The sequence below is a fragment of the Aulonocara stuartgranti genome (assembly GCF_965226115.1).
Source record: "Aulonocara stuartgranti genome assembly, chromosome: 8".
Classification (NCBI taxonomy): domain Eukaryota; kingdom Metazoa; phylum Chordata; class Actinopteri; order Cichliformes; family Cichlidae; genus Aulonocara; species Aulonocara stuartgranti.
The window spans coordinates 19027792-19052547 of NC_138959.1; the positions used below are offsets into that span (position 1 = coordinate 19027792).

At 40.8% G+C, this 24756-nt stretch overlaps 2 protein-coding genes across 2 annotated transcripts; one reads left to right on the forward strand and one right to left on the reverse strand.

Annotated features, from left to right (window-relative positions):
* The first annotated feature begins 306 nt into the window (after nucleotides 1–306).
* rhot2 (ras homolog family member T2) lies at nucleotides 307–10226 on the forward strand. The gene is made up of 19 exons (XM_082544810.1): nucleotides 307–514; nucleotides 1185–1243; nucleotides 2131–2212; nucleotides 2346–2389; nucleotides 2707–2760; nucleotides 2848–2900; nucleotides 3253–3361; nucleotides 3539–3640; nucleotides 3784–3882; nucleotides 3973–4081; nucleotides 4198–4318; nucleotides 4536–4620; nucleotides 5299–5444; nucleotides 5551–5651; nucleotides 6971–7101; nucleotides 7226–7306; nucleotides 7397–7519; nucleotides 8036–8238; nucleotides 8897–10226. The coding sequence occupies exons 1-19, from the start codon at nucleotides 478–480 to the stop codon at nucleotides 9012–9014; spliced, it is 1857 nt and encodes a 618-aa protein (XP_082400936.1). The 5' UTR covers nucleotides 307–477; the 3' UTR covers nucleotides 9015–10226.
* Nucleotides 10227–11463: 1237 nt separating this feature from the next.
* On the reverse strand, nucleotides 11464–12898 carry h1-0 (H1.0 linker histone). Its single transcript, XM_082544811.1, has one exon. It carries the CDS (start codon nucleotides 12631–12633, stop codon nucleotides 12040–12042), a length of 594 nt encoding a protein of 197 aa, XP_082400937.1. The 5' UTR covers nucleotides 12634–12898; the 3' UTR covers nucleotides 11464–12039.
* Between the last annotated feature and the right edge of the window lie 11858 nt (nucleotides 12899–24756).

Below are 24756 nucleotides of genomic sequence, written 5' to 3' on the forward strand. Positions count from 1 at the left end.
CTCTCTAATTATAGTATTGACTGGCAATAAATGGGACAAATGTTAAAATATAGACCCCGATGATGTGCTCCATGTATTTATATTTGCGAGGATGAAATGTGATTTAAAAATGCTAAACTGGGAGTGATGAACACAGATTGATGTGAAACCACATATCATGTTTGATATTATTTTTTTCTTGTTTGCACTTGTTGTGTATTCCCTGTGATTTCAGTGTGTAGTTGAGCAAACAAACCCTGATCCAGTGCAGTAAATCCAAAGACAACAGTGCAGTGAGTAACGCCTGGCCTGTGCCCAGCAGAGGGCGTGGTTTCACAGTCTCCTCTGTGAACCGGAAAGATATGATTTCACCTTGGCTGCATATCGCTGTGGAGTGGCACACGTTTGTTTTAAGCTAGAAATTTGACATTCAAATGAATGGTGGATGTCACTTTAGTGCCGCGACGTGTCTGACTGTTCTCCAGAGAGAGAGGAAACATGAAGCAAGACGTCAGGATACTTTTACTGGGGGAACGTAAGTCATTCACACTGACAGCCGAGCACAAGCTAAGCAACTAGCAGCCATTAGCTGCCGTAGCTAACTAACTTTTTGACTTCTAGTTGAATATGTTCTGGGTTACTGCTGATGCCAAGAGGCGATAAGTGTCTTTAAAAGGAAAGAAGTTACTCATATAAAAATATATGTTTTATGCTGGTACAATATACTCCTGTCTGTCGTTTATATTTCGCTAGCTTAAAATATTTGACTGGAAAGTTACAGTTAATAATGCGCTGCTGGATTCTAGCGCGGAGTAATCGCAATAACGTTATCATTTTATGTATTTTTATCTTATTGACTGAACAGTTTTAAGCCATACTGTGCAAAATATAAGTATATTTCATTGATCGTTTATTGTTAGTTTGGAAAGTTTGCTTTGAGTTAGGTAAGCTAACACATCAGTACTCTCTAACGGTCGATACAGTCATCAAGGAGCCATATAAACTAACTAAAGGTAAACAGAGTAACAGTTAGCTGCCAAACAATAGTATGTCTTTTATATAATCATGCTTTCTTCTGAGTGAACACGTTTCAATTAAGTGGGCTATGAAGCGGTCACTCCGCATAATAACTACTTTATAACTAGGTGCTATCAAAATACGAGCTAGATTAGCGCCTTTCATCCTCTCATTTTCTTCTCTGACAGCCAAAGTGGGGAAGACATCTCTCATCATGTCTCTGGTTGGAGAGGAGTTTCCTGAACAGGTAACTGTAAGCACAGCTCACCACTGCTGTGCCTTTCTAAGCATCTAAACATTTGCCTTTTCTTGCTATGTACACTCCTTCACTTTTTTGGGTGCACCTTTTGAACTGCCTACTAACACAAATATCTAAGCAGCCAATCAAATGGCAGCAACTCAGTGCAGTTAGACATGTTCTAGATGACAAGCTGAAGTTCAAACCGAGCATCACAATTGCCAAAAGACGTGATTAAAGTGACTTTGAACGTGGCATTATGGTTGGTGCCAGACAGGCTGGTCTGAGTACTTCAGAAACCACTGATCTGATCTTCCCATGCAAGCATCTCTGGGAGTTGGTCTGAAAACCAAAAAATATCCACTGAGCAGCAGTTCTCAGGTTAGGCATCCTGTTCATGCAAGAGTTCAGAATAGCTAGATGGGTTCAAGCTGATAGAAAAGCAACAGTTACCTTGATAGTAAAAAGAGGTTATTGGAGTATGCAGAAAATTAAAGCTAAAAGCACATTATGTACAACACTAAAGTAGATACCATCCTGTCAGCTGTCAAAATGAAGTTATAGTTAGCACAGACTAACAACAATTGGATAATCGCAATTTTTTGAGTGACGACTTCTGCTGTGACATTTGGATGGCAGTCGCATTTTTGTGTAAGCAACATGAAAGCATGTAACCAGCCTGCCCTGTATCAACAGCTCAGGTTAGCAGTGGTGTAATGATGTGGGGGATATTTTACTGACGTACTGCTTGACACAAATTGAGCATGGGTTAAACACCACAGCCTACTTATTGTTGCTGACCATATCTGTCTTTTTATGACCAGAGTCTTATTATGACTGCATCCAACAGTAGTTTGTGATTATTAATTCAGTTAATGATGTTTAATTTCTAACAGGTTCCCCCCAGAGCTGAAGAGATAACCATCCCTGCTGATGTGACTCCAGAGAAGGTTCCCACACACATAGTGGACTATTCAGGTAGCACATCATTATTACACCATTGATTTGTTCTTGTTGTACACTGTGTGTGCAGTTTGTCGAAGTTGCAAATTGTGCACATGTGTCTGAATGGCATGAGTTTGAGATTAATGTTTATCTTCAACTTTAACAGAAAAAGAGCAGAGTGACGAGGTCCTTAGAGATGAGATCATCAAGGTAAATGCAGCAAGCAGCAAGAGAACATAATAAATGTTATTATTTCCAGCTGGAGTGCACCTTTGCATACTTGTAAATAAAAATATGAAAGCTGGGGCCATAAAACTTCAGACTGATCCTTTTCCTTTCTCTGACTCCAGTTACATATATGCACTCTTGCGAAATGTAATCAGTACTTAAAGTTCTTTTATTGTTCTAGTTTTTGTTTTGTTTGTCTTTGAAATGAGTGTAAAGTAGCAATCATTTAAACCGTTTAAACTGAGTCTGCTCTCAGTTTTTAGGATTAAGATCCAACTTTCTTTTTACACCCCTTACAGGCTAATGTGGTGTGTGTCGTGTATGATGTCACCAATGAGGACACAATAGACAAGGTAGTAAACTACTGTTTGTCTTATATTGTGTCATACTGTACAGTGATCCCACGCACATGTGTTACATGCCGCCTTTTCTTTTTTCAGATTAAAACCAAATGGATACCTTTAGTCAACGGAGATGCAGAGAAGGGAAACAAGTATGTATTAGAGTGTGTGTGTGTGTGTGTGTGTGTGTGTGTGTGTGTGTGTGTGTGTGTGTGTGTGTGTGTCTCTGTCTGCGGCTAGGTGTCCTCTAATCTGTTGAACTTTGCACTCTTTTACAGTGTTTGTTTGCATATGATGTTGGCAAACATTGTAATCTGGGAACTAGAGCTTCTTGTGACATTTTATAAAGTGGACCTTAGCGCATCAGTGAAATTCTCAAAATGTGGAACGAGTATTAGTATTTGAATCCCACAAGTGACCAGGAGCTTAGGTTGTGATGTATGTGTTTAATAAGTCCTGACGGTGTTGTGCTGAAAGTTCTTCTGTCTCCGTTTGCTACATCAGGGTTCCCATCATCCTCGTGGGAAACAAATCTGATCTGCGCTGTGGGAGTTCCATGGAAACCATTCTACCCATCATGAACCAGTTCTCTGAGATTGAGACATGTGTTGAGGTGAAACTTAACTCACACACACAGATCTAATCTCTCCTGTCTGTACACACCTGCTTATTTTACCTGGACTCGCCTGGATTCATAAAAATATTTACACATGAACACCTTATCTGCCTTTGGGATTTCTGTGACAATGATATCTGAACCATTCTTTGCACTTTGTCTCTTTTTTCCAAGTGCTCTGCAAAGAACCTAAAAAACATTTCAGAGCTGTTCTATTATGCACAGAAGGCAGTGCTACACCCCACTGCTCCTCTTTATGACCCTGAGGACAAACAGGTCAGCCATTATTTTTTATTTATTTATTTATTTATTTATTTTGGAGCTGCATGCCAGGTGTGGTTCTTCCTGTCTGAAACACTTCACTTGTATACAAGCATACATTCAAATTAATTAATTTTATATCTAATGTTTATCTCTAGCTAAAACCGTCGTGTGTCCGAGCCCTCACCCGAATATTCTACATTTCCGACCAGGACAACGATCGCATCCTCAGTGATGCTGAACTCAACAGCTTTCAGGTGCTCATTTTAAACAAATCAAATGTTTTCTCAGCTTTTACTTCAGACAAACATCTGATTTGTTTACTAAAAACACATGTCTTCATGTAGAAATCCTGTTTTGGGAATCCTCTGGCACCACAAGCCTTAGAAGATGTAAAGACTGTAGTTTGGAAGAACACCAGCGATGGAGTCCAGGACAATGGCCTGACCCTAAATGGTTAAAAAATAATTAAATACAAAGTTATGAATGTCAGCGTGTAACCTTAAACCAGGTTGTTTGAGGGCCATATTCAACTAATGGTGTCACGTTTCTTTTTCTTCTTCTTTTTTCAGGTTTCTTGTTCCTTAATACATTATTTATTCAGAGGGGTCGACATGAAACCACGTGGACTATCCTCAGAAAGTTTGGCTACGATGACAACCTTGAGCTGACTGATGATTACCTTTACCCTGAGTATGTGTAGTGCCTGCATCCTGTCTCAGTCCAAAAACATAACATTGCTGAAGGCCACAGTAAACCAGTGGGGCATATAATTACACTGAAAACGTCATTGCTCCTGTACAGTTACAGTAATCTGTCATCCTGTTCATCCAGGTGGTTTTGACTTTGTTTGGTTTTTCTGCATTAGTCAGAGAAATATTGAAATATCTAAATGTTCTTCTGTTGTCAGACTCAGAGTTCCTGTTGGCTGCACCACAGAGCTCAATCATCAGGGTTACCAGTTCATCCAGCAGTTGTTTGACAAGTACGATGAAGTAAGTAGCAAGTTCAGTTGTTTGAGTCATGAGCTCTATTTAAAAAGTTTCCTTGACCTTGATGCTGGAAGGTACCTCAGTACTTGTGCAATTTTGTCTATTATGCACAAGATTTGATGTATGTAGTCAAGGAAAGTGTCCGTACACACTTAGGTTTAGTAAACTGAATGTTTATATGCCTCTGACAACAAAAAGTGCACAAACTGGCTCTTGTTCTCTCTGCTTGTAATTTTATGTGTGCTGTTAATGTGACAGTATGAATTCAGTTCTGTGTTAAAGGAGGTACATAGATTTTTTTAATGACTGCTGTCTCAGCTTTGTTATGAAAAATAAACAGGGTGCCGCTAACACATAAAGCCAGATCGATTAATAGAATGCAGTGAGTGTTTGAAAGGGTCTCGTGTCATGCTGCACAGTAAAATTAGTGTAAACATGATCTCCCTGTTAAATGGTAGCTCATACCATGTTGAGTCTATCCATCCATTCATCCACAATTCACAGGATTCACTACTCCTACGGTATTGATAAGAATTTAATCAAAGTTACACACAGTGATCATCTATAGGGTCTCACAACATTTGTCATAATAAACAGTGAACTGCGATGGATTGTGAGCCAGATGAGCAGTTACATTACTGACATTCTGGTTTTGAAGAAGTGCATTGCTTTCCCTCTTAGGATAAGGACTCCGCCTTGTCACCGAAAGAGCTTAGAAACCTGTTTTGCGTATGTCCTTACATGCCATGGGGTCCTGAAGTCTACATGACTGTCCCAACCACAAATAAGGGCTACATCTCAAATCACGGCTACCTCTGTCAGTGGACGTAAGTTTCTTTGTAAATTATTGACATTATGTGTTAAGTAAGCTCTGGGTTTACACTTTAATGCACGTCCAGGAGTTTATTGTCTGCACACGTATGACCTTCACAGGCTTTCTGCATACCTTGACATCCACCGTTGCCTGGAGCACCTAGGATATCTAGGCTACCCTATTCTCACTGAACAGGACTCACAGACTGCTGGAGTCACAGGTGTGTGTGTGTGTGTGTGTTTGTGTGTGTGTTTAACATGGATGGTGAATAAAAGGCATTATTACTGTGACACATAGGAGATATCAGTACTTCTTAAATGTAATTCTCATATGTTAAGCTCTATATTGGAAGATTAGTCTTAATGCTGTTGAATAAGTTTAGCTTGTGCACGGTGATCTGATCTAATAGTTCCCCTTGAAATGGAAGTTTATAAATTGCATGTGTTTCAATACATTTATGGATGCATGCGTTGAAGCACAGTGCACTCTCTGCATGGCAAAGTAACTGGGTATTAACTCAATGAGTGATGAAGTTTGTATTTTGTGATTGACAGTATATGACAGGATGTGACTTAAAGATATCTGCAGACACATTGTGGGCAGTTTGAGAACAGTTTTGTAAGGATGTGTGATGTAATGTTACACATTTGTCAGGAAAACATCAAAAGTCTTTCATTTTTTCAAAGAGACTTTTTGTGCATGTGCGTGCTGGTTTTAGTTTTCTTTTAGGTAGTTTGATGTCCATTGGTGAGTCAGCCTTTTTTGTGCAAGAAAACCTGATCTTACTTTGATTTTCTTTTAAATAAATAAATTAACCTCTTTGTGTACTTTGGTTTTAGCCATGTTAGCAGAATCATTCAGGGAAAGTCTGCTTAATAACTGCCTGTCATCAGGGGTTTTTGTACTGTGCGCAGGATAAAACCTCCTCATTTTAGTGTCATTGAGAACTACATTCAGGCTAAAGATTGCACTTAAGTAACATCAGTGAGTAGAAGCCAGTGTTTTGCTCTTCTTTTTATCTTTTCTGATAGATTTATTTTAAAGTTTAAATTCTTAGCTCTATTTCTATTGGTTGCTTTGAGCACAAACTTTAAACTTTACACTTCATTTAAAACTAATGCAGTGTTTATGTGTACGGGTATTGACAACCACTAGAGGTCACTTTACTCAAGGTTTATGTTCACCAGCAACTTTCATGTCAAATGTGAAATACGGCAAAACATTTTAAGATAACTAAAGTGGCTTATTAGATGGGGCAGTAGCAAATACATGTGTTGACCAGTTTATCTTTGGGTAATTTCTACACTGTTTTTACAGGCTGATCTTTTGGCATCTTATGTTTTGGTGTTTTATGTTTTTTTCCAGAATTTTAACATCTGAAATGTTTAACGTTTTTCTTTTGATGAGCATCGGTGGTGCTCTTACAGCTAAGCTAGTTGAAGTCTAACCAGCTTCATAGGAAAAAAATAGCATATCAGTGTTTTTGCCCGTTTTGTGATTTATTTGTTTGTTTGTTTGTTTAAATGTTCATATGTGAAGTGACACGAGAGAAAAAGGTGGACCTAGAAAAGCGACAGACCCAGAGATCAGTATTTCTCTGCAAAGTGATTGGACCAAGAGGGACAGGCAAGTCGGCCTTCCTCCAGGCCTTTTTGGATCGCCACACTGTGGTATGTCCCCATCACCTAGTCCGGAGCTGAATGTCATATGTTGCATTCTTAGGTAGTGATAGACAAATACTACTCTTTACTATTAACTCTGATCATGCTAAAGTGTCTTTTTTTGCTTTAATAGAATAAAGGCGATTCCAGCAGTGCCTTCTGCCCTTATGTCATAAATACTGTACAAGTCAGTAACCAGGAAAAGTACCTTATCGTAAGTAGCTCCCATGGGGATTTTTTTTAAATCACCGTCTCTCTCTATCTGACCCTGACTATAACCTGAGCAACCTTCTCTTCTCTGCAGCTTAACGAGGTAGATGTGGAGACAGAGTTCTTGAAGAAGTCAGACGCCTCCTGTGATGTTGCTTGTCTCATGTACGACATCAGTGACCCCCATTCCTTCAACTATTGTGCCAGCATATACAAGGTCAGTTGCAGGACCATTTGAAGGACAAAGTGTCAATTTCTATTTATTTTTTAATTTTGAGATCAGTTCTACTTTTACTGTGTGTTTTGCTGCTGTTTGCCCACAGTTACCCTATCTGATAATCCAGCACAGCTCACTTTGCAGCCTCTCCCAGTCTTTACCGTTCGTATATGTAATTACAGAAAGATAAGTTTGGAGAGCTGAAGATTGCAGAGGTTAGACGGTCCAACATATTAAATAGACTTGAGACAGACATCCTTCCAGCATCATTATTAGTTTTTTAATATTTGTTTGACTAAAGAAAGATTCAGTTACAATTACTCTGCAGTTACTAAGCAACACATAAACATAAACTGTGATTTAATTTGCTTGTATTTGGACCCACTGGCTGTAATTAGTTGACAACCCCATAGTTATGTGTTATCTGAATTACATTAGGACACCCTTTTATATAAATTTGCTTCTCTCTCAACTCAGCTTTTCACTGTTTGAACTTGTTAATTTTTTTTAATTTAGCAACATTACATGGAAAGCAACATCCCATGCGTGCTGGTCGCCTGCAAGGTGGACCTTCCTGAAGTGAAGCAGTTCCACGGGATGACCCCAGCAGAGTTCTGTTATAAGCACAGACTGCCTCCACCGATGCCCTTCTCCACGCTGTCCCTTGACTCCACCAGCAAGAACATCTACACAAGACTTGCCTGGGCAGCCATGTACCCGTATGTTTCAGTTAGACAGCCTGCTGCACTCAGTCACCACCTCCTGTTTTCAGTCACCATTTAGGTTCTTTGGTACAGGGAGAACATCCCAGGTTGAGCCCATGTTAGATTTATTAATAGAGAAGTATATGTGAGGTAAATGTCTCTATATATTATATATATCCACCTATAGGAACCGTATATTGTTTTAGGTAAACTGCGCACAGATTAAAAATATCCTAAGTGCTGTCAGACATTAGATAACACTGTTACCTGTAACTGTATAGTACCAATGACAGTTTCATAAACATCATACACACAGATTCTGACAGTCACTTTGGTTTGCACGTGCAGAGGGAGATGATGGCAGGCAGGCAGCAGAAAGCCGAGGCAGGGGTTAATTGCATATTTATGGCTCTGCACATACTAAATAAAGTGTAGAGTTATATCTACCACATTTTATTATCATTAAAAATCATTTTGATATACAGAGTTTCTAGGGGTGTATTCAGGAGAAAGTTTCATTAAAACTGTAGAAACTATAAAGCTGAATGAATAAAAGGTGCTAGGTGAAGGTGTAAAGTAAGCTAGATGTTTGTAATATTAATGCTTGTTCATGGTTTTTTTTTTTTTTATTGCTGACCCTCTGTGATTGCTCTTTTTCCCTTTCAATCTCCAGGCACCTGAATGGTTCAGACATGAGCAACACAACATTCTGGCTGAGAGTGGCTTTGGGCTCGGCTGTGGTTGCAGTTCTGGGTTTTGCTATCTACAGAGCTGTTGCCAGACTGAAATAACTGACAAGCTGGAAAGGCTTTCCCCCCCCAGCCTGATGCTCCATCCATCAAGACCAAACCTCTGTGACCAGATGCAGAACCGCCACAGCTTGAACTAGACAAAGTCCATGTCATCTTACTTTTTTTTTTAATACCCTGAAGGCTTCCAGGACACTTTCCATATCTCTGCCATTTCCATCATCTGATCTCTTCTCCACTTTGAAGTCAGTTGATCACATCACACCAGCAGCAAGCTGATGATCGTATTATTCCCCATGCTGCCGGGCCCAGCTTTTTCCGCCTTACATTGTTCGTCCAGGCTAAGTAGTGGGTAGCCTTTCTGTGCTTGACACTCCAAGAACTGCTACTGTTAATATCCAAAAAGGTGCTTTATCAGAGGGGAGGAAATGCAGGAAGAAAGCAGTGTCAAGCCCACTGCTTTCCCCCTCAGTGTCAATATAGTGCTAATGATGAGAGATTTTTATATACGTGCATAAAGCAAAATATGCCAAATTGAAACACGAACCAAAGGGCAGCATGTGAAGCATTTTGGCAAAGACTACTTGCTGATTGGCTGCTGCTGAAACCCACACATGAGAATCGCTGTTTCTTCTGACTGAGATACCGGAGATACAAATTAATCGTATACGATTTGCCAAATTAATCCAGTGGCAGTGGGTAGTTGTAGCATGCTACTTTCCTCTTAGGCATGCTGTTTGGACTGATGAAGTATTGTTTTTCTTTTCTTTTTTAGTAGCAAAGTGTTAATGGGGAATGCTGTGGCAGGGAGAGATTTCTCTTTGTGCAGAAAGAAACTTTCCTTTCATGTGGAAGATGGTGGTTTTGCATTTGCCGGAATGTAGGAAATATTTTCTGCTCTAAAAGGAGACCAGGCACACCTACAAAATTTTACATTTTTAATGAAAAATGTGGTCATTTATCTTTGCTTCTGCTAGGTTTGTCAATTTCACTTTGAAGTTAAATTAATTTTAATCGATTTTAACTGTTTGATTTGTGCTTTTTTTTTTTTTTTTTCTCCCCCCTAACACCCTTCCAATGATTTTCCTGTGTCACAGAGTCCACCATTGTATTGTTTTCCCACTATGACTCTTTGATTATTATACCTGTTTTGTTGACTGATTTAGCTCTGAACCCACTGTTTCCGGACGTTTCTTTGACTTTTAAAACAGTTTTCTTACTGATTTTAGTTGCTTAATAAAAGACCAGACCAGACTGGGTGGAGACGTCATGACTGTTGAAAGAGATGTTGTGAAACTGTAATTATTATTGATGTTTAATAGTTGGCACTTTTATCTTTGGACCAAGTTTCTGTCGTTACTGAAGTTTTTTGTTTTTAGCGCTCAAGCGAGAGCAGATGTTTTTAATATCTGGCATCCGAGTGTATATGAGTCACGGGAGGAATTGATTCTCTGTAAACTTAATCACAAAACCTTATTTATTTATTTATTTATTTATTTATATGCGTAAAGAGTTAAAATACTGAAAATTAGATTACTCCTCATTGATGCGGTTTCAACAGTGGCATGCTTTGGTTGGTCTGCCCGCTGCACATTGATTGCTCAGCAGGGAGCTTTTAAACAAGGTTAGTGCAGCAATCTTACATCCCTATATAAAGATAACAAGAGGGGAGTTATTTACATGTAATCCTGATTCCTGACTCTCATCATCAGTTGGGAATCCAGTCTGCTGCCGCCTTTGTGCCGACTGCAGTGAAGAGGAGCCCGTTTGTTCCTTCAGGACGCCACAAGATGGCAGAGTTGCTCCTCAGGTAAGGAGGAGGACGGCAAACGATGGGTGTGTCTGCAAAGGCACCTCCTCGGGGATCTGCAGCCCCTCTACATGATAGATGTTGAGTTTGATGTGCGAATGATTGTTACAGGTTAACCTGTATGTCCTCTATGTAGGAGCGTTTGAATTGTGGGTTTCACTAAAAAGCGTTAACCCCCAGTTATTTAATGCCCCTGCCATTGTATACAACTGCATTTTCATTGTATTAAAGTGCTTTATTCCTGTGCACATTTCCCGCTCTGTTGTGTGCAGGCTTCGTGCTTTATGTCACTCGGATTATAAATCAAACCTATTGTCTGCACCCACGGAGAACAGGTTGCACTTGATAAGTTGAAGTATTGCTTCATAGTGTAAATTGCCACGTTATAACTTGAAGTCATCTCAAGTTTCACTATATTTAATCAGCTCTTATGCGATTAAAATATGTCATTAAGGCTTCCGTAGGTGGGCTTTGTTAAATCCCAGCGCATAACTAATACTATGGAAAAGAGGGTTTATATGTCATCCCAAATATCCACACATCCAAAATTGAGAACACTGTGTTCTTTGTCCTTGCAGCCAAATAAATGACATATAAGCCTTTAGAGTTTTGCTGTGCACAGTATTTTATCCATCCGCTTCACGGAGCGAATTACGCACATGCGCGCAATAAGTTGAAAACACTTTTTTGTTTTTTAGAAGATGACAAAGGTTTATTGGGTCGCAGTGTAAGCAGTCTTTAAAAGTGACTGAATACAGAGTGGTGCTTGTACATCATGAGTCGTCTGAACATGGAAAAAAATATATACAGGATGGAGTCTGAATGACCACTATAGAGGCTTTAGGAAATTCTTGCTGACGCTCGCCTCCCATGGTCTGTACATTGTGAAGGCTCAACAATGCTCAACATTGAAACATTTGTATTTTCAGCATGACCTCGTGCACTAACAACAACTATTCATGACTTCCACTGTATATACAAGTTTTCCTTATCAGCAAGATCTCACTCTAGCCCATAAGTAACCGAGGATCAGACGGGAATTAACAGTATTATTAATATTATTATTAACGCAATAATTAAAAAAACAAAAAAACAATGCTCACAATTATTTCTACAGCTTTTTTAGGCTATAGTGCAAATGGACAGAAAACTACTGGTAAAAACAGTATAAGTTTGCATGACACCTTACAAAAATAATACATATACGAAAACATTTCCTTAAGTATTTACAGTGATTTTGCCTCCGCTATTGTCCATTCACTTCTTTTTTGATGTCTTGGCTGCCTTTTTGGGTGTCTTTGCCTTGGGCTTGGCTGCTTTCTTTGCTGGTTTTGCTTTGGGCTTGGCTGCCTTGGGTTTCTTCGCCGGTGCCTTTTTGGCTTTTACTGGCGTCGCCTTCTTCGCGACCTTCTTCACTTTCTTCGCAGCTGCTTTCTTGGGTTTCTCCGGTGTCTTGGCCACCTTCTTGGGCTTGGCCACCTTCTTGGGTTTGGCGGGCTTAGCCGCTTTCTTTGGCTTGGCGGCCGTCACCGCTACCGCCTTGGTGGACTTTTTGGAGTCCTCCGGTTTGGTGAGCCTGAAGGATCCGGACGCGCCGATTCCCTTGGTGTGTCGCAGCGTCCCAGCCGCCACCAGTCTCTTCAAGGCCATTTTAATCTGGACATCGGCGTTGTCGCCCACCTTGTAGTTTTTCCTCACGTACTTCTGGATGGACTGACGGGACGCTCCGCTCCGGCTCGCGTCGTGAACAATAGCCGCTTTAATCATGTCCGAGTACTTGGGATGAGAAGCGAGCTTCTTGGGCTTGGATGCCTTCTTGGCTTTGGCTGGAGCCGTGGATGTCTCCGTCATGATGACTTTTTTGTTCTTCTTTGTTTTGAGTAAGTTAACCAGCAAGTCCTGGAAGGTGTAAGTGTCACCCTGCTCTGTGCACAGGAACGTCGAGAAGAGCGAAATAAACGCGCAGTCAGAAATGAAGCTTTTCCTCTAAGTCCAGGTTATCGGACAATGCGCTACTTTATTTCTGCTTATAAATAATAAAAAATCTCATCCACACAAAGTCACGCTTTAATACCCGGGATCAGTTTAAGTGTCTTATTCCACAGGCGCGTTAGTGAGCCTATGAAGCCTATCTGCGGACGTGATTGAGAACACCAACTGCCAGCAGCTGATCTAGCGGACTCCATGGAACTGGCGCCGTCCCGTTTGTGTTTCTTCATCCTCCAACTCCTGACAAATATAAAAACTCCCGATGAATACTACCGAGCGGAACATCACGGGCTGATAGCAGAGACATTGGGCTTCACGCCGGCACACTCGTTGTCCTCCATCCGCGCCGGCCAACAACTTTTATTCCAGGAAAACCCGCTGGAAGTAACGCGTGCCGTGAACAATTTTGCACAATTCGCATTAAATTGACCCAAACACGCGGAACCTGGGACAAAATCACCCAACGCACATCGAAACTGCATCTATGCTCGTGTTGATGCACGCTGTTCGTGCAATGCAGGAGTCCGTTTTTCCTTTTAATACATGGATACATTTTCACAACTAACACAGTCCGGCCATTGACTTTGAGTGACGTGGTCGAGATTATTTACTGTTAAACCACGTATAAATTAAATGTCACGGTATCCAAGTTGCAGGTGACACTCGGGACGGTAATGTGGGTTTATTCGGATCGTGACACGCTTCGTGGGTTCCCCGTGTTTGCTCATATTGAGGCAGAATTGGTTATAACTGTCACTATGGCAGTCTCCACTCGAGCTTCATTGTCAGGAAAGTTGCCAACACCTTCAAAGATTAGGGATTCTGATAGCGGGTCTTAAAATTGATCACACCGTTTCTGACAGGGGTCACGGATGAGTGGTCGCTGTATGACCAGGTGTGAGTCCAGCTGCACACGGGGGACCGCAGCCGAAACCAAAGTCCTTCAGTATAGGGCGCAGTGATGGCTTTCTTTTGTTCAGGAACTGGCGCATCAGACCACAGTCAATAACAGGTTGGACGTGTGGTTTTGCTCATGATAGTGAGGGTCTGGGGTGCCGATGCAAAGCAGCAAAAAATAGATCCCAGATAATGAACTTTGCAACAATTCTGCTACATTATTTCTCATTTTAATATCAGGTTTACTGTCCCTCCCTGCAACGCCATTTTGATTCCTATATGAAACTCACAGCCACAGGAGTAGTGCTCTCACTCGACTTTTGTGACGTGCTTATCCAAGTTATTGGGGACTAATTTTTGGATGGATACCAGTTTCTGTCCTCCTGCGCATCACACTAAATCTTGCACACATACACACACAAAAACCACGCCGACAACTAGGCAGCTTTTCACAGAGGAGGTCCTCCACTGTAGGCTACTGCAGGATTCTGCCCATTTTGGAGTACCCACTAAAGTACCCACTATTATAAAATTACATTTAGCTAGATTGCAATAATATCTCGCGTGCCTGTTTCTATATAAATATATATGAATGACATATAAATTATTTCTCTCCCTTGTTTATCCACCTGTGTGTTTATAGTGAGTTTAAGGACTGAGTGGGTTTTGTTTTGGGGGGCTTCTGGCGTGTGTGTTTCTCTGTTAACCACAGTCTGGGTGAGTTAGTGGGTTAGTGAGTGAGGAGGGATTGAATGGGTGAAAACGATCAGAGAGGGGAGGGGGCGTAGAGTGAATGAATGTGTGTGTGTGTGTGTTTTTCCCCCCCTTTCATGTGGTACACATGGAGCTTAAGAGGGACGGAAAAGATGAAAGGATGAGTTATGAATGGATGAGTGTGTGTGTGTGTGTGTGTAGGAGGGTCCATATGAAATAGTATTTATACTCATATAGCACAAGTGCACGGGTGGCGTTGGTGGTGTAGGTAGGTGAAGGAGTGAATAATTGAGCTCAGGCGAGCTGGAGGGAACAAAAATATGAATGTGGTGTAAGTGAATGGAGGAGAATAATTGGGCTGTGCGTTGCGCGTGTACGCGTTTGACTGTATAAATACTCACTGTTGGTTTTATGATAATATGGACAACATCTCTATTGTTTGTGGCTCCTTTTCGGGGTCAGGAGTAACAAGAACAGCGTTCGCGTTTCGGCTTGTTTGATTGGAGTGGAGGGCTGACTCCGGGGCCGTTGTTTTTGTCACCGGTTGCTCGCAGTGACGCGTCATTGTTTTTGGCCGCTTGTGCCCCGTTTAGGAAGCGGTGCTGAAAAACAGCAGCCAAACACGGAGTTGTAGTCCAGTTAGACCACTCCCTGCGTTCACCGGCAGAGGGATGTCCTTCACACAGGCTGGACCTCCCGAGCCCCGCTCAGCGCGCAGCATCGAAGTAATTATCGGGGTAATGATATGTAACTTGACGAACGTGGCACTTTTATTAGGACCGTCGCGGAGGCGTTTCTGTTTCACAGGCGACTCATAATTAACAATTATCCGCTGATTGTCTGAATCCCTGCCACAATTATAGCCTGCTGTGGCCCCTTCCCCCCACCCCTCCCCTCAAGCATTAGAGTCTCAGTGGTGTGGGACAAGTGATTAAGTCGATTAATCAATTAGTTGCTCGAAAGGAAATAATTTTTGATTGATTAGTATTTTATGCAAACATGGGTTGGTTCCCCGGTATCTGCTTCTTTTTGTGTTTCACATTACAATAAACTAAACAAAAGAAGCTGTTGAGGTGGCTTTGGACTCTGTCGCTTAATTACTTCTCAGTTTTGTAATAGTTGCAGCCTTATGTAGGCGGCGCTGAGATGGTAGAGCGGGTTGTACACTAATCAGAAGGTTGGTGGTTTGATTCCTGGATCCTCTACATCACAGTATTATTGGCAAGATGCTTCAATGTATTTATTAGAGTGTGAGTATGTGTACATTAGGTTAAAAAAGAGAGATATGTTAGTGTTTAGAGTGTTCAAATAGAGTAAAGAGAAAAAAAAACAGTCCATACATGCTGCCTGTGACCTTAAAAGATCCTGATGCCACTTTGGTGTTGACTGTGCATTTATGGGTCATGTGTGTCTGAGATTCGCCTTACATAATGTTTGACCCAGTGCTGGTGTAGTTGTCTAAAGTTGGAGAGAGTGGAGTCGGAGTTATGTTACATATGTATTTACAGAAGACAGCTACACCATCGCGTCACGTGTGTTAGCGTTCCCACTCTAAATTTATCTGATGCCAGTTTGTAATTTTAGCTGAAGTAAACAATCTCAAATCTCGTCCTGTCGCTGGTCCAAAGCATTCTGGGTAACATCAGCCACCATTTTGCTTCTGAAGGCCTCATTGTGCTGCCTATCAGAGAAGTTGATCGGATGTCAGAGGGTCCAGAACTGCCCAGCAGACAATTACACTGTGTTACGTTTAAAAGAGCACTGCTTTAAATTCAGTATTTGTAAAACTGGTTTTATTACGGTCTCGTAAATACACCACACAAACAATTTCCCTCATTGTTTGAGCAGCATTGAGCATTGTTTGAGTAATTTGTCATATTTTACCTCATGTATATCTAGTGAGATTATCCTATGTGGAAGAGTTTCCAGTCAGTTACAGTAAAAGGACTGTTTTAAACTAAAATGTGTGACGGGAACATCTCTCTATGAATACATTTTGGAAGCGAGAGGGATGTAAAAGGCTCCAAATTTGTTTAGCTGCCAACAGTTAGTCTCAGAATCCATATCTACAACTATGATAATAAAACGGATGACTACACCACCTCTTAAACGGGAAGGTGGGAATCGCCAGACATCCCATGATACAAAATATCACAACACTCATCATATGATACGGCAGTTTTTAACATTTTGCAATAATTAGAAACGAGTATTGCAACAATTATAAAAATAATATTGCAAATTATGTCCGCAAAGTTAAACTCTGTCAGTATATGTCTTATCCAATAAAATCAATTTCTCTCAATTCAGTTATCACTTATTTATTTTAGCAAAATGAGATTGTTAAGTAAATCAACATTGTCATTAAAATTGGCCGTAAATGTTGCCATAAGACTGAGTCAGTCTATTAGTCTTTGCATGAATGCGGTCAAGTTGGAAATGACATGCAATCGGTTTCTGATAATACAGCAGTTAACTGTGTTAAATCGTCAAAATCACACATCTGTTGTTGTCCACACAGACTGAAATTTACATTTAACTGTTCCATTTGTGCTCAGCGGTCTTCCTGTACCACAGGAATATAACCAGTTGGTTGCCTCTAAAACTCTGGTTACAATTTCTTAACAAGAATGATTGGAATGAAGAGGCTAGGACCTCAAGATGGTGCGCTTATGAGCTTGATTTTTTTTTTTTTACTTAATAAGGTAGATGCAAGTTATGAAAACTGGGCAGGACAGGGCTTAACAGTATACTGTATGTTTTATGATAAGGGAACTGGGTTTGGGATGAACTCTTGTTTGGTTGTTTATACTCAGTAAACGTGGATAAAGTGACCAAGCTATTATGTGGCATTTTGAGTCTGGCTCCCTATTAAAAAAATGTATATTTTTGGTAAATTCTAAATAATGATAATTTTTTTAAAAAAAGGAACATAACCAGAATATGCCAGAATCAGCTGGCAGCCTGTCCCCTCTAGTTGTGCTCATTGACGGGGACTCATTCAGACTAATGCCAACATGTCGGCAATTTGTCTGCATTTATAAATTAGACAAATTATTTATTATTTGCAAACCTTTGACAGTCTCTCTCTGAGTGATTGCAGTCAGTCCAAGTCAGACTAGTGCAGAAAGCTCCCCTCCCATCGGGCAGTATGAGCTGACATGGTTGTATTTTAATATATTTAATAAAATATTGATATTTGGTGTCCTTGTATCGATATAGTACTGACAAACAAAATTTCAAAAGTTTTGTGAATATTTTTTCCCCATTCCTGCTAAACACTGAACAAAAACCAGAGCTGTTACCTGTCAAGATCATCTTTTCCACACAGTATGTCAATTGATGGTCTGTACCATGATCTGCATGTGAGCTAGTGTAACATTGCTTCCAGAATAACCTAAATATTAAACACAGATCCTTGTACACTGTATAATTTATCCATGCTAGAAAAGGGCAAATCGAGGTTGATATGAAATGAAGCGTGTTAATCTTTTAACACTTGCACCTTCCAATAAATCCACTTTACTTAAAATCTGCTGTTTTGCATTGCTTTATGATAGACTTGAATGCAGGCCAGCCATTTAACCAGCAGCACCCAGCAGCACATTTTTGTTCTTCTGCAGGCTTTGTGCTTCAGCTTCTTTAAAAGTTCACCAGTTAAATCTTTCAAACTGCCAAGTCTGGGCTTTAGTCTGGCTGGTTTTATTTGAAAGAACCATTTGTGCCATGTTTCAGCACATAGTGGCAATATGGCAAGTCTCCAGAAGTAATCGGACACTTGGCTGACAAATGTGCGTTTGGTTCGCTGTGTGTCATTTCTGTGTTGGTTCACGCTGCTGTGGATCACAACTGCTGTACTGATTATCAGATCCTCTGTGGATCTATAAAATGTAAGCCCCTGGTAAGCCTTAGAAGCAAAAAAAACTGAGCGTAAATCACAAACATCCACAAAGAAATGAGAAGAGTTCATATGAAGCTGTTCTGTCAAACATGGTGGTGCTTCTTTCCTGGGTTGGGTTAATAAAGCTGACAATAGAAGTGGCCCAGTGGCATCTGCCTGCGATTTCACAGCTGATGGAAGCAACAAGATGAATTCTTAGATTAATCTAAACTCCCCCACTCACAGCCAAAGCAACCAAAGAGGTTTTTAGGATGAAATTGTGAAATATTTGGTCATTTTTGCTTAATCTGGTTACATCAGGAAGTCTATCCGGAGCAAAAATCTGCCAAATCAAACATGCAGATCGACCTTCTGTGGAGCAGCCGAAAGTAGTTTGTTTTTGCTCACTTAAGGGAAATGGACTTATAGAGTTCTTTTCTACTCTACCTGAGCTCTTTATGCATGCACCCATTCACACACACTGTTTTCCACACCTAAGTGCTTTCTATCCAGCATTCACACTCTGATGAACACATCGGAGAGCAGATCAGGGTTCAGTATCTTGCCCAAGGATACTTTTGGCATTCAGGCTGGAGGAGCCAGGGATACACCCACAAATCTCCAATCAATATATGACCACCTCTAGCGTGTGTCAGCTTGGTGCATGCATAAGATGATTCTGTTTATGCTGTTTATGATGTGTCTCACTACTTTAGAAACCTTTGGCACTGTCTGTATGACAACTTGTCTGTCCTTCAGTTTGTGCTGAGAGTCAAATCTCTCAGGTTGATTTGAATTGTGATGCAGTAGAGGGCCCGAAGAGTGACAAAAATGTGCAACTGCCCAAATTGTTACTGTCTGGACTGTATATCATCATTTTATCCCTGTTCAGGCTCAAAATGCCAGTTATGGATCTGAGGTGGACATTGTTTAGTTCAACTGTCATTTACGCTGTCACAGCTTTCTGTGAGATTAGACCTTTACCACGGTGACGCTAGGCCTTGCTGAGAAAGTGAGAACAGCTTTTTGACACTGCAGTGGTTTTAATATTGTTGTCTTCAGGCCAGCTGGGTGTGTGTGCTCTCCGTCGAAGTCTAAGTGTGTGTTCTGGTTTTGACAGCTGTGTCATCGCTTCGATGTCGGAGCAGGTGTCAACGGCCAAGTGCTGCGCTGACTGCTGCGCATCCGAATCAACAGAGGCCGTCAGTTCGCATCGCACCAAGAGGTTCTTTGTGAGCGTCTCTTCAAAAACGCCCTCTGTCATTTTGGTATGTAGAGTAGTTAACTATTTCCACAATGTCAGCTGTCAAACCACCTCTCGTATAACAGGCTGCTCACTGGACACAGTGTGTCAGAGCACCTGCGAGCTGTCAGTCACACCAGCAGAAGCTTTGGTGAGGGATTGTCAGCTGACAGTTGAAAGATTGTTTTGGGGTTTTTTAACTGAAGTGCTGAGTCATGATGTCAAGCAGCCATCTGGAGTTCTTTCAGTAAACTAAAGTTATCGTATTAAGGTGAGATGGCACAGGCAAAATCCTGTCCCATGCTACCTGAAAGAAATAGTTCCAATAATAAGTTTAAGTCTTTATCTGCAGTGAATGGGTCGTTTGGGCACTTTGCAAATTTGCAGTTGTATCAACAGTTCAGGCTGGTGGTGCTGTAATGGTGTGGGGGATATTTTCGTGCCCCTTACAACAAGCTGAGCATCATTTAAACATCACAGCACCTTGTTCAAACTACACCATGAAGAATTAAAGCAGTTCTATATGTACAATCAGGTACTAGCAAGGTGTACTTAATAAAGTGGCCCACGAGTGTACACAGACTTTGTCAAATATACAAATGCAGCATTGGCAACTTGCATTTAAAAATCTAATTTCTGGCTGTGAATGTTTTACAGTCGGGTTTGTTTTTATGTCACCCAGAGCTCGACTAACAGAACTTTTTTCCCCTTAAAAATGGCAAAAATGTGCTTTTTCTGGCTTTTCCCATTTGTGGAAATCTGAAACAAGAATTGTGAGCAGTTGCTAATTTGCAACAAAACATTCAAAGAACTTACAATATAACAGGAAATGATTCTTAACTGGGGAAGAGCCAAAGTGATAACTATTATTAAAAATGTAATTCGTCTGCAGTGTCTCTCTCTCTCTTTCTCAGTAGCAATAAAACTAAACCAGAGCAGCATTTAGTTTGTAATCAAACACTTATAGTGATATTTTGGTTATATGCTGTCACATCTGATTGACACTGGCACTCGTAAAGAATGCTGAATTTAGCTCTAATCCTGACTTTAGCCTTTGCCCCTTTAATACACTGGGACTTACAGTAGGTAGAGAACATGAGCAAAACAAGCTGCAGCAGCAGTCAGACACTAACTCTGAGCTGTGTAATGTGTGCCAGCTTCATTTTAATTGAACCTTTCTTTGGTTCGTCTGGGGTTGTTTTTGTTTTTGCGTTTTGGTCTTTCCCCCATTAGTTTCATGGTTTTATTTCAACATCTCCTATAAAAACTAAAATTTGATTGATTGTTTTTCGCTTTTCCTGTGCTACCAAAATATTTTGCAAACTGTTTTTCAAAAAATCTGGGAGAATATTTTTGCACATAGTGCAGTTCTGGTGTCTTGCGGTGCTGAGTTTTACCAACAGAGGGCAGCAGCATTTTAAACACAGGTTAGAAATTGTGTTATTTGGCATCTATCAACATAATCACTGACTTGAGGGGAATTCAAATTACAAAAACCGTGTCAGAAATTTCTGCTTGTGTCAGATGATGATGATGAAAGTAAATGGTTGAAAAAGAAAAAATAAATGCAGGCAGTAGAGACACTTGGGTTGTTTTGTTCATTTGCAGTTCTGCCCAGATGTTTTGTTTTATACCACCAATAATAATCAGTATTTAGTCTGATCACTGGTGGTTACGGTTACGGAGGATACGGCTTTGTGGGGCATCTTTATGACCCCCCTCTTCTTCTTGTTCGCTGAAGACGGCTCTTTATGACTGATGGTCAGAGCGGTGCAGCACATTGAATAGAAATATTTACATCTGTAGGGCCTAAAACTTTAATCGCTGTACTTCATGTGTAAAACACATGAAAGCACGTGGAGGACAAGCTTGGATTCAGATGATGCAACTGCAGCCTTAAACAGCAGAGGTCTCTCCATGACTCCCAATCCTATCAATGAGAAGATCCTCGGAAAATCTGATTTTTACACCACATTTGTAGCACTGAAAACAAAATTTGGGTCTAATCTGCACTTCATGTTTTCGTGTGTGTGTGTGGGAGAGAGAGAAAGAGAATATTGTGAAGCTTAGAGTTGGCAGAGATCATAGAATATATAATACAGTCCTCTTTTTAGTAATTTTCCCCTCTGCTTTTCCTTCCCCCCTCCTCATTTCCCTCCAATTTCTGCCTCCTTCCTCTGACTCTCTCCTTCCTCTTCCCCTCCTCTTCTGTTTTATGTCCCCAAGAAATCTTCTAAGTAGAGCAGTTTGGATTAAAACTGTGTCATTCAATGACCTGATTCATTTTTCTGCCATTTTTCTTTATTTTTTTTTATCATGTGGGTGATTCCCTCTATTGCACAATACCTGCTGCTTGATATTCAGTGGCTTGAGTGTGAAGCCCCTCATCTATTTTAATCCTTGTGATTAGCGGAGGCTAACGGGTTATTAGAAAACCCCCTCCTGGAACAAGCCGTGTCCTTAATTTACAGAAGATTAGATTAGAAAACAATAGAGCAACACTTAAATGCTGAGATCAAGCACATTGGCAGCATGCTGAGCGTTCATTATATTGTGCAGACTGGATTATATTTGCACTCCAAAACAACTTTCAGACCAGCCACTCTCCCTGAGTTTATTGTCTCTTTTCTCTCAGTGAATTCACAAACTTTCTCTTCCCCCTGGTTGTTTTCCAGCAATGTTTCCCAGCGCGCACCAGACAGCGCTCCAGCTGAGCGTCCACACAGAAACATCCTCAGGTGTCGATGTGTCTCCTTCCCACTACTCCCCTTTCAACAAACCAGACAAATAAGATTTCACGAGGTAATTTCTTGTTATTGCTTTCTGCAGCGCGGTTTATACTCTTCATAGACGGGGCCAGGAATCGATGAGTCTGGCTGAGATGTTTTACTTTACTGAATATGAGGTACAGCGAGGTAAACAAAGGCTCAAGAGGTATAGTGTATCATCTTGAAGCAGTATGCAATATCGGGGCATTCACGGGGCTTTTGATTGACTGGAGTGTTTAAGCGTTTTGTGTGAAATGGTATACTAGGCATGACACATGACACATCATAACAAACATCTCCACAAAGGGAACAAAACAAAAGGCAAAACGGATTTTTCTGCCTCTTTTGTTTAACGGACGTCTTTCAAACACTGAGATGGCAAGTTGTTTGTTTTGGGGGGTTTAAGCGTTATTTTGTGAAATAGTGGCTCCTTAGAGTAATGAAACAAATACAAAAACATCATGACTGCGTGTACTCCAGCTTTTAACACAGTGTGTTTACAGGGTGAAGTGTAACTTTCAAACTGGTTGTAGATTCCTTACATATGAAGTTAAATTTAAACCTAAGGATCTGATCTCCAATAACTTCGTCTTCAGTTATGAAAACTCTAGATTTAGCCAATCAAACCTTGCTCGGTTGTGTTGTAAAAGAATTTACTCCACAGCAGACATGTGACAGCTGCCTCTTCCCAGATGCTGTGTTATTAAAGCCAAGTGCTTTAAAAAATATATATAAAATCTGTGTAGAACCTCACATTGCTGCATCAATCAAAACTGCATCGTTAACAGAGCCTTATTTTCAGTCCAGACTGAGCAGCAGGTCTGAATATCAATTAGATTTAATAAAGATTGGAACAAAAGAATTAACAAAAGTCTTTTAAAGATTGTTTAAGATAAACAATGATTTTTTCCCCCACCCTGTTTAAAATGAATCCATAGTTTGGAGTCTCTGCTTTGTAAACAGACGTATCCAACTCTCGTGCTAATAATGCTAGTGCAGGCTGTGTACAATTAAGCACACTGAATTCAGACCTTTTAAGGCATTCATTTATAGCTTCATCTTACCGCACTTTCAGTGAAGGACAGCTATTCTCACAAACACCTGCCTTATGGACCTGCAGGTCGTTAAGCTGGTGAGGAAGAGTGTAGACTGGTGGTCTAATTAACGTGCATTTCTGCACTCCCTGAACGGCCTTGTTATTCTCTCCCCATTCTCACGCAGAGGCTACACCAGTGTTTTGTCTGCAGCTCTCAGGGCTTGTTAAAGAGGAGCAGGTCTGCCTGGGCTCATCCTGCCGTCTGCATCCATCCACCAGAGGTGAAGGGTTTAGTCGGGCTCGTTCAGTTGGCGATGCTTCAGGCAGCCGAAGACTGGACTTTCTTTGGGTCGACTAATGTCACTTGGTTTCGGTTTAATGGCAACAATGATGCTTGTTTGACCTTTGGTGGGGCCGTGAGCTTTGTTGGCATGTTATTTACACCGCTGAAAATGCTGTTTACTTGCATCAAGTGCCATTTTGTTCCATAGAGGGCATTTGACTTGACGTAGTGTGGCTCAATAGAGCGGTATGTGTTTAATTTTGGATTTCTATGCTAAGAAATCTCATGAAGACTACATTAAATTCATCTTTTGTGTTCAGTTTTCCAAAGTCTGGGCGTTTCTCTTAGGAGGGTTCTCTGCTGTTTTTCTTACCGCACCGGATATGTATTTTTTTACTTGTCTATCATTGTTTGATGGAAGTCCTTTGAGGTTACCAAGGCAACAGTTGAATCCAGGTTCACTTTGGCAGCTTTTTCAATCTGTCTCGCTCATTGCAGTTTGCAGATCCTCCAGCAGTGACCTCGTAATTAGCTCGGTCGTATTCAGGCTCACAACTACCGAGTATTGGAGACAAATTAATTCTTAACATTGATTAGTAGTCGAACAAAGAACGTCATGGCGTGACTTCAGTCTTTCCACGCAGGGAGGAAAAAAATGGAATCCTGTCATCTCCAAAGACTTGGAGGGTAATTATTAAGGTTTTGTTCAAACAGGAGTGTCAGACTGGCATAATGGGAGGTGACAAAGGGAAGGTCTGGGAGCTATGCCATATTCACTGTGGCCCAGGCCAAAACCATTAGAATAAATACGGCAGTTACTTATGGCTTTGTATAGCTCGCAGGCTCCATCTGACCCAATAAAGCACAAGACAATACTGTCCTTGTAATGAGGTATATATATATTTTATTTATTCCTTTCTCACATTGAAGAGAACTTATAAACCACTTTGCATCTATATGAAGAGAAAGGTCCAAACATGTGGTGCAATCACTGCAATCGTTTCAGCAAGCAGAGGGACTGTGAGTTACACAGAAGACATTAAACATCGCCGCCTCACCCATTATCTGTTAGCTGAAGCGGTCCCTGAGTCACAGCCTTGACACTGTGCTCCACTGGAGAGGGTTTAAAAAAATAAAATAAAACTAAGATTTACATTACACTGC

Bases quoted from the DNA above. Each gene is read 5' to 3' on its own strand.
- rhot2 (XM_082544810.1), top strand. From the start codon at position 478: ATGAAGCAAGACGTCAGGATACTTTTACTGGGGGAAC. The intron at 3,641-3,783 runs GTCAGCCATTAT...GTTTATCTCTAG, and splicing joins ATGACCCTGAGGACAAACAG to CTAAAACCGTCGTGTGTCCG. The intron at 7,102-7,225 runs GTATGTCCCCAT...TTGCTTTAATAG, and splicing joins TTTTGGATCGCCACACTGTG to AATAAAGGCGATTCCAGCAG.
- h1-0 (XM_082544811.1), bottom strand. From the start codon at position 12,633: ATGACGGAGACATCCACGGCTCCAGCCAAAGCCAAGAAGGCATCCAAG.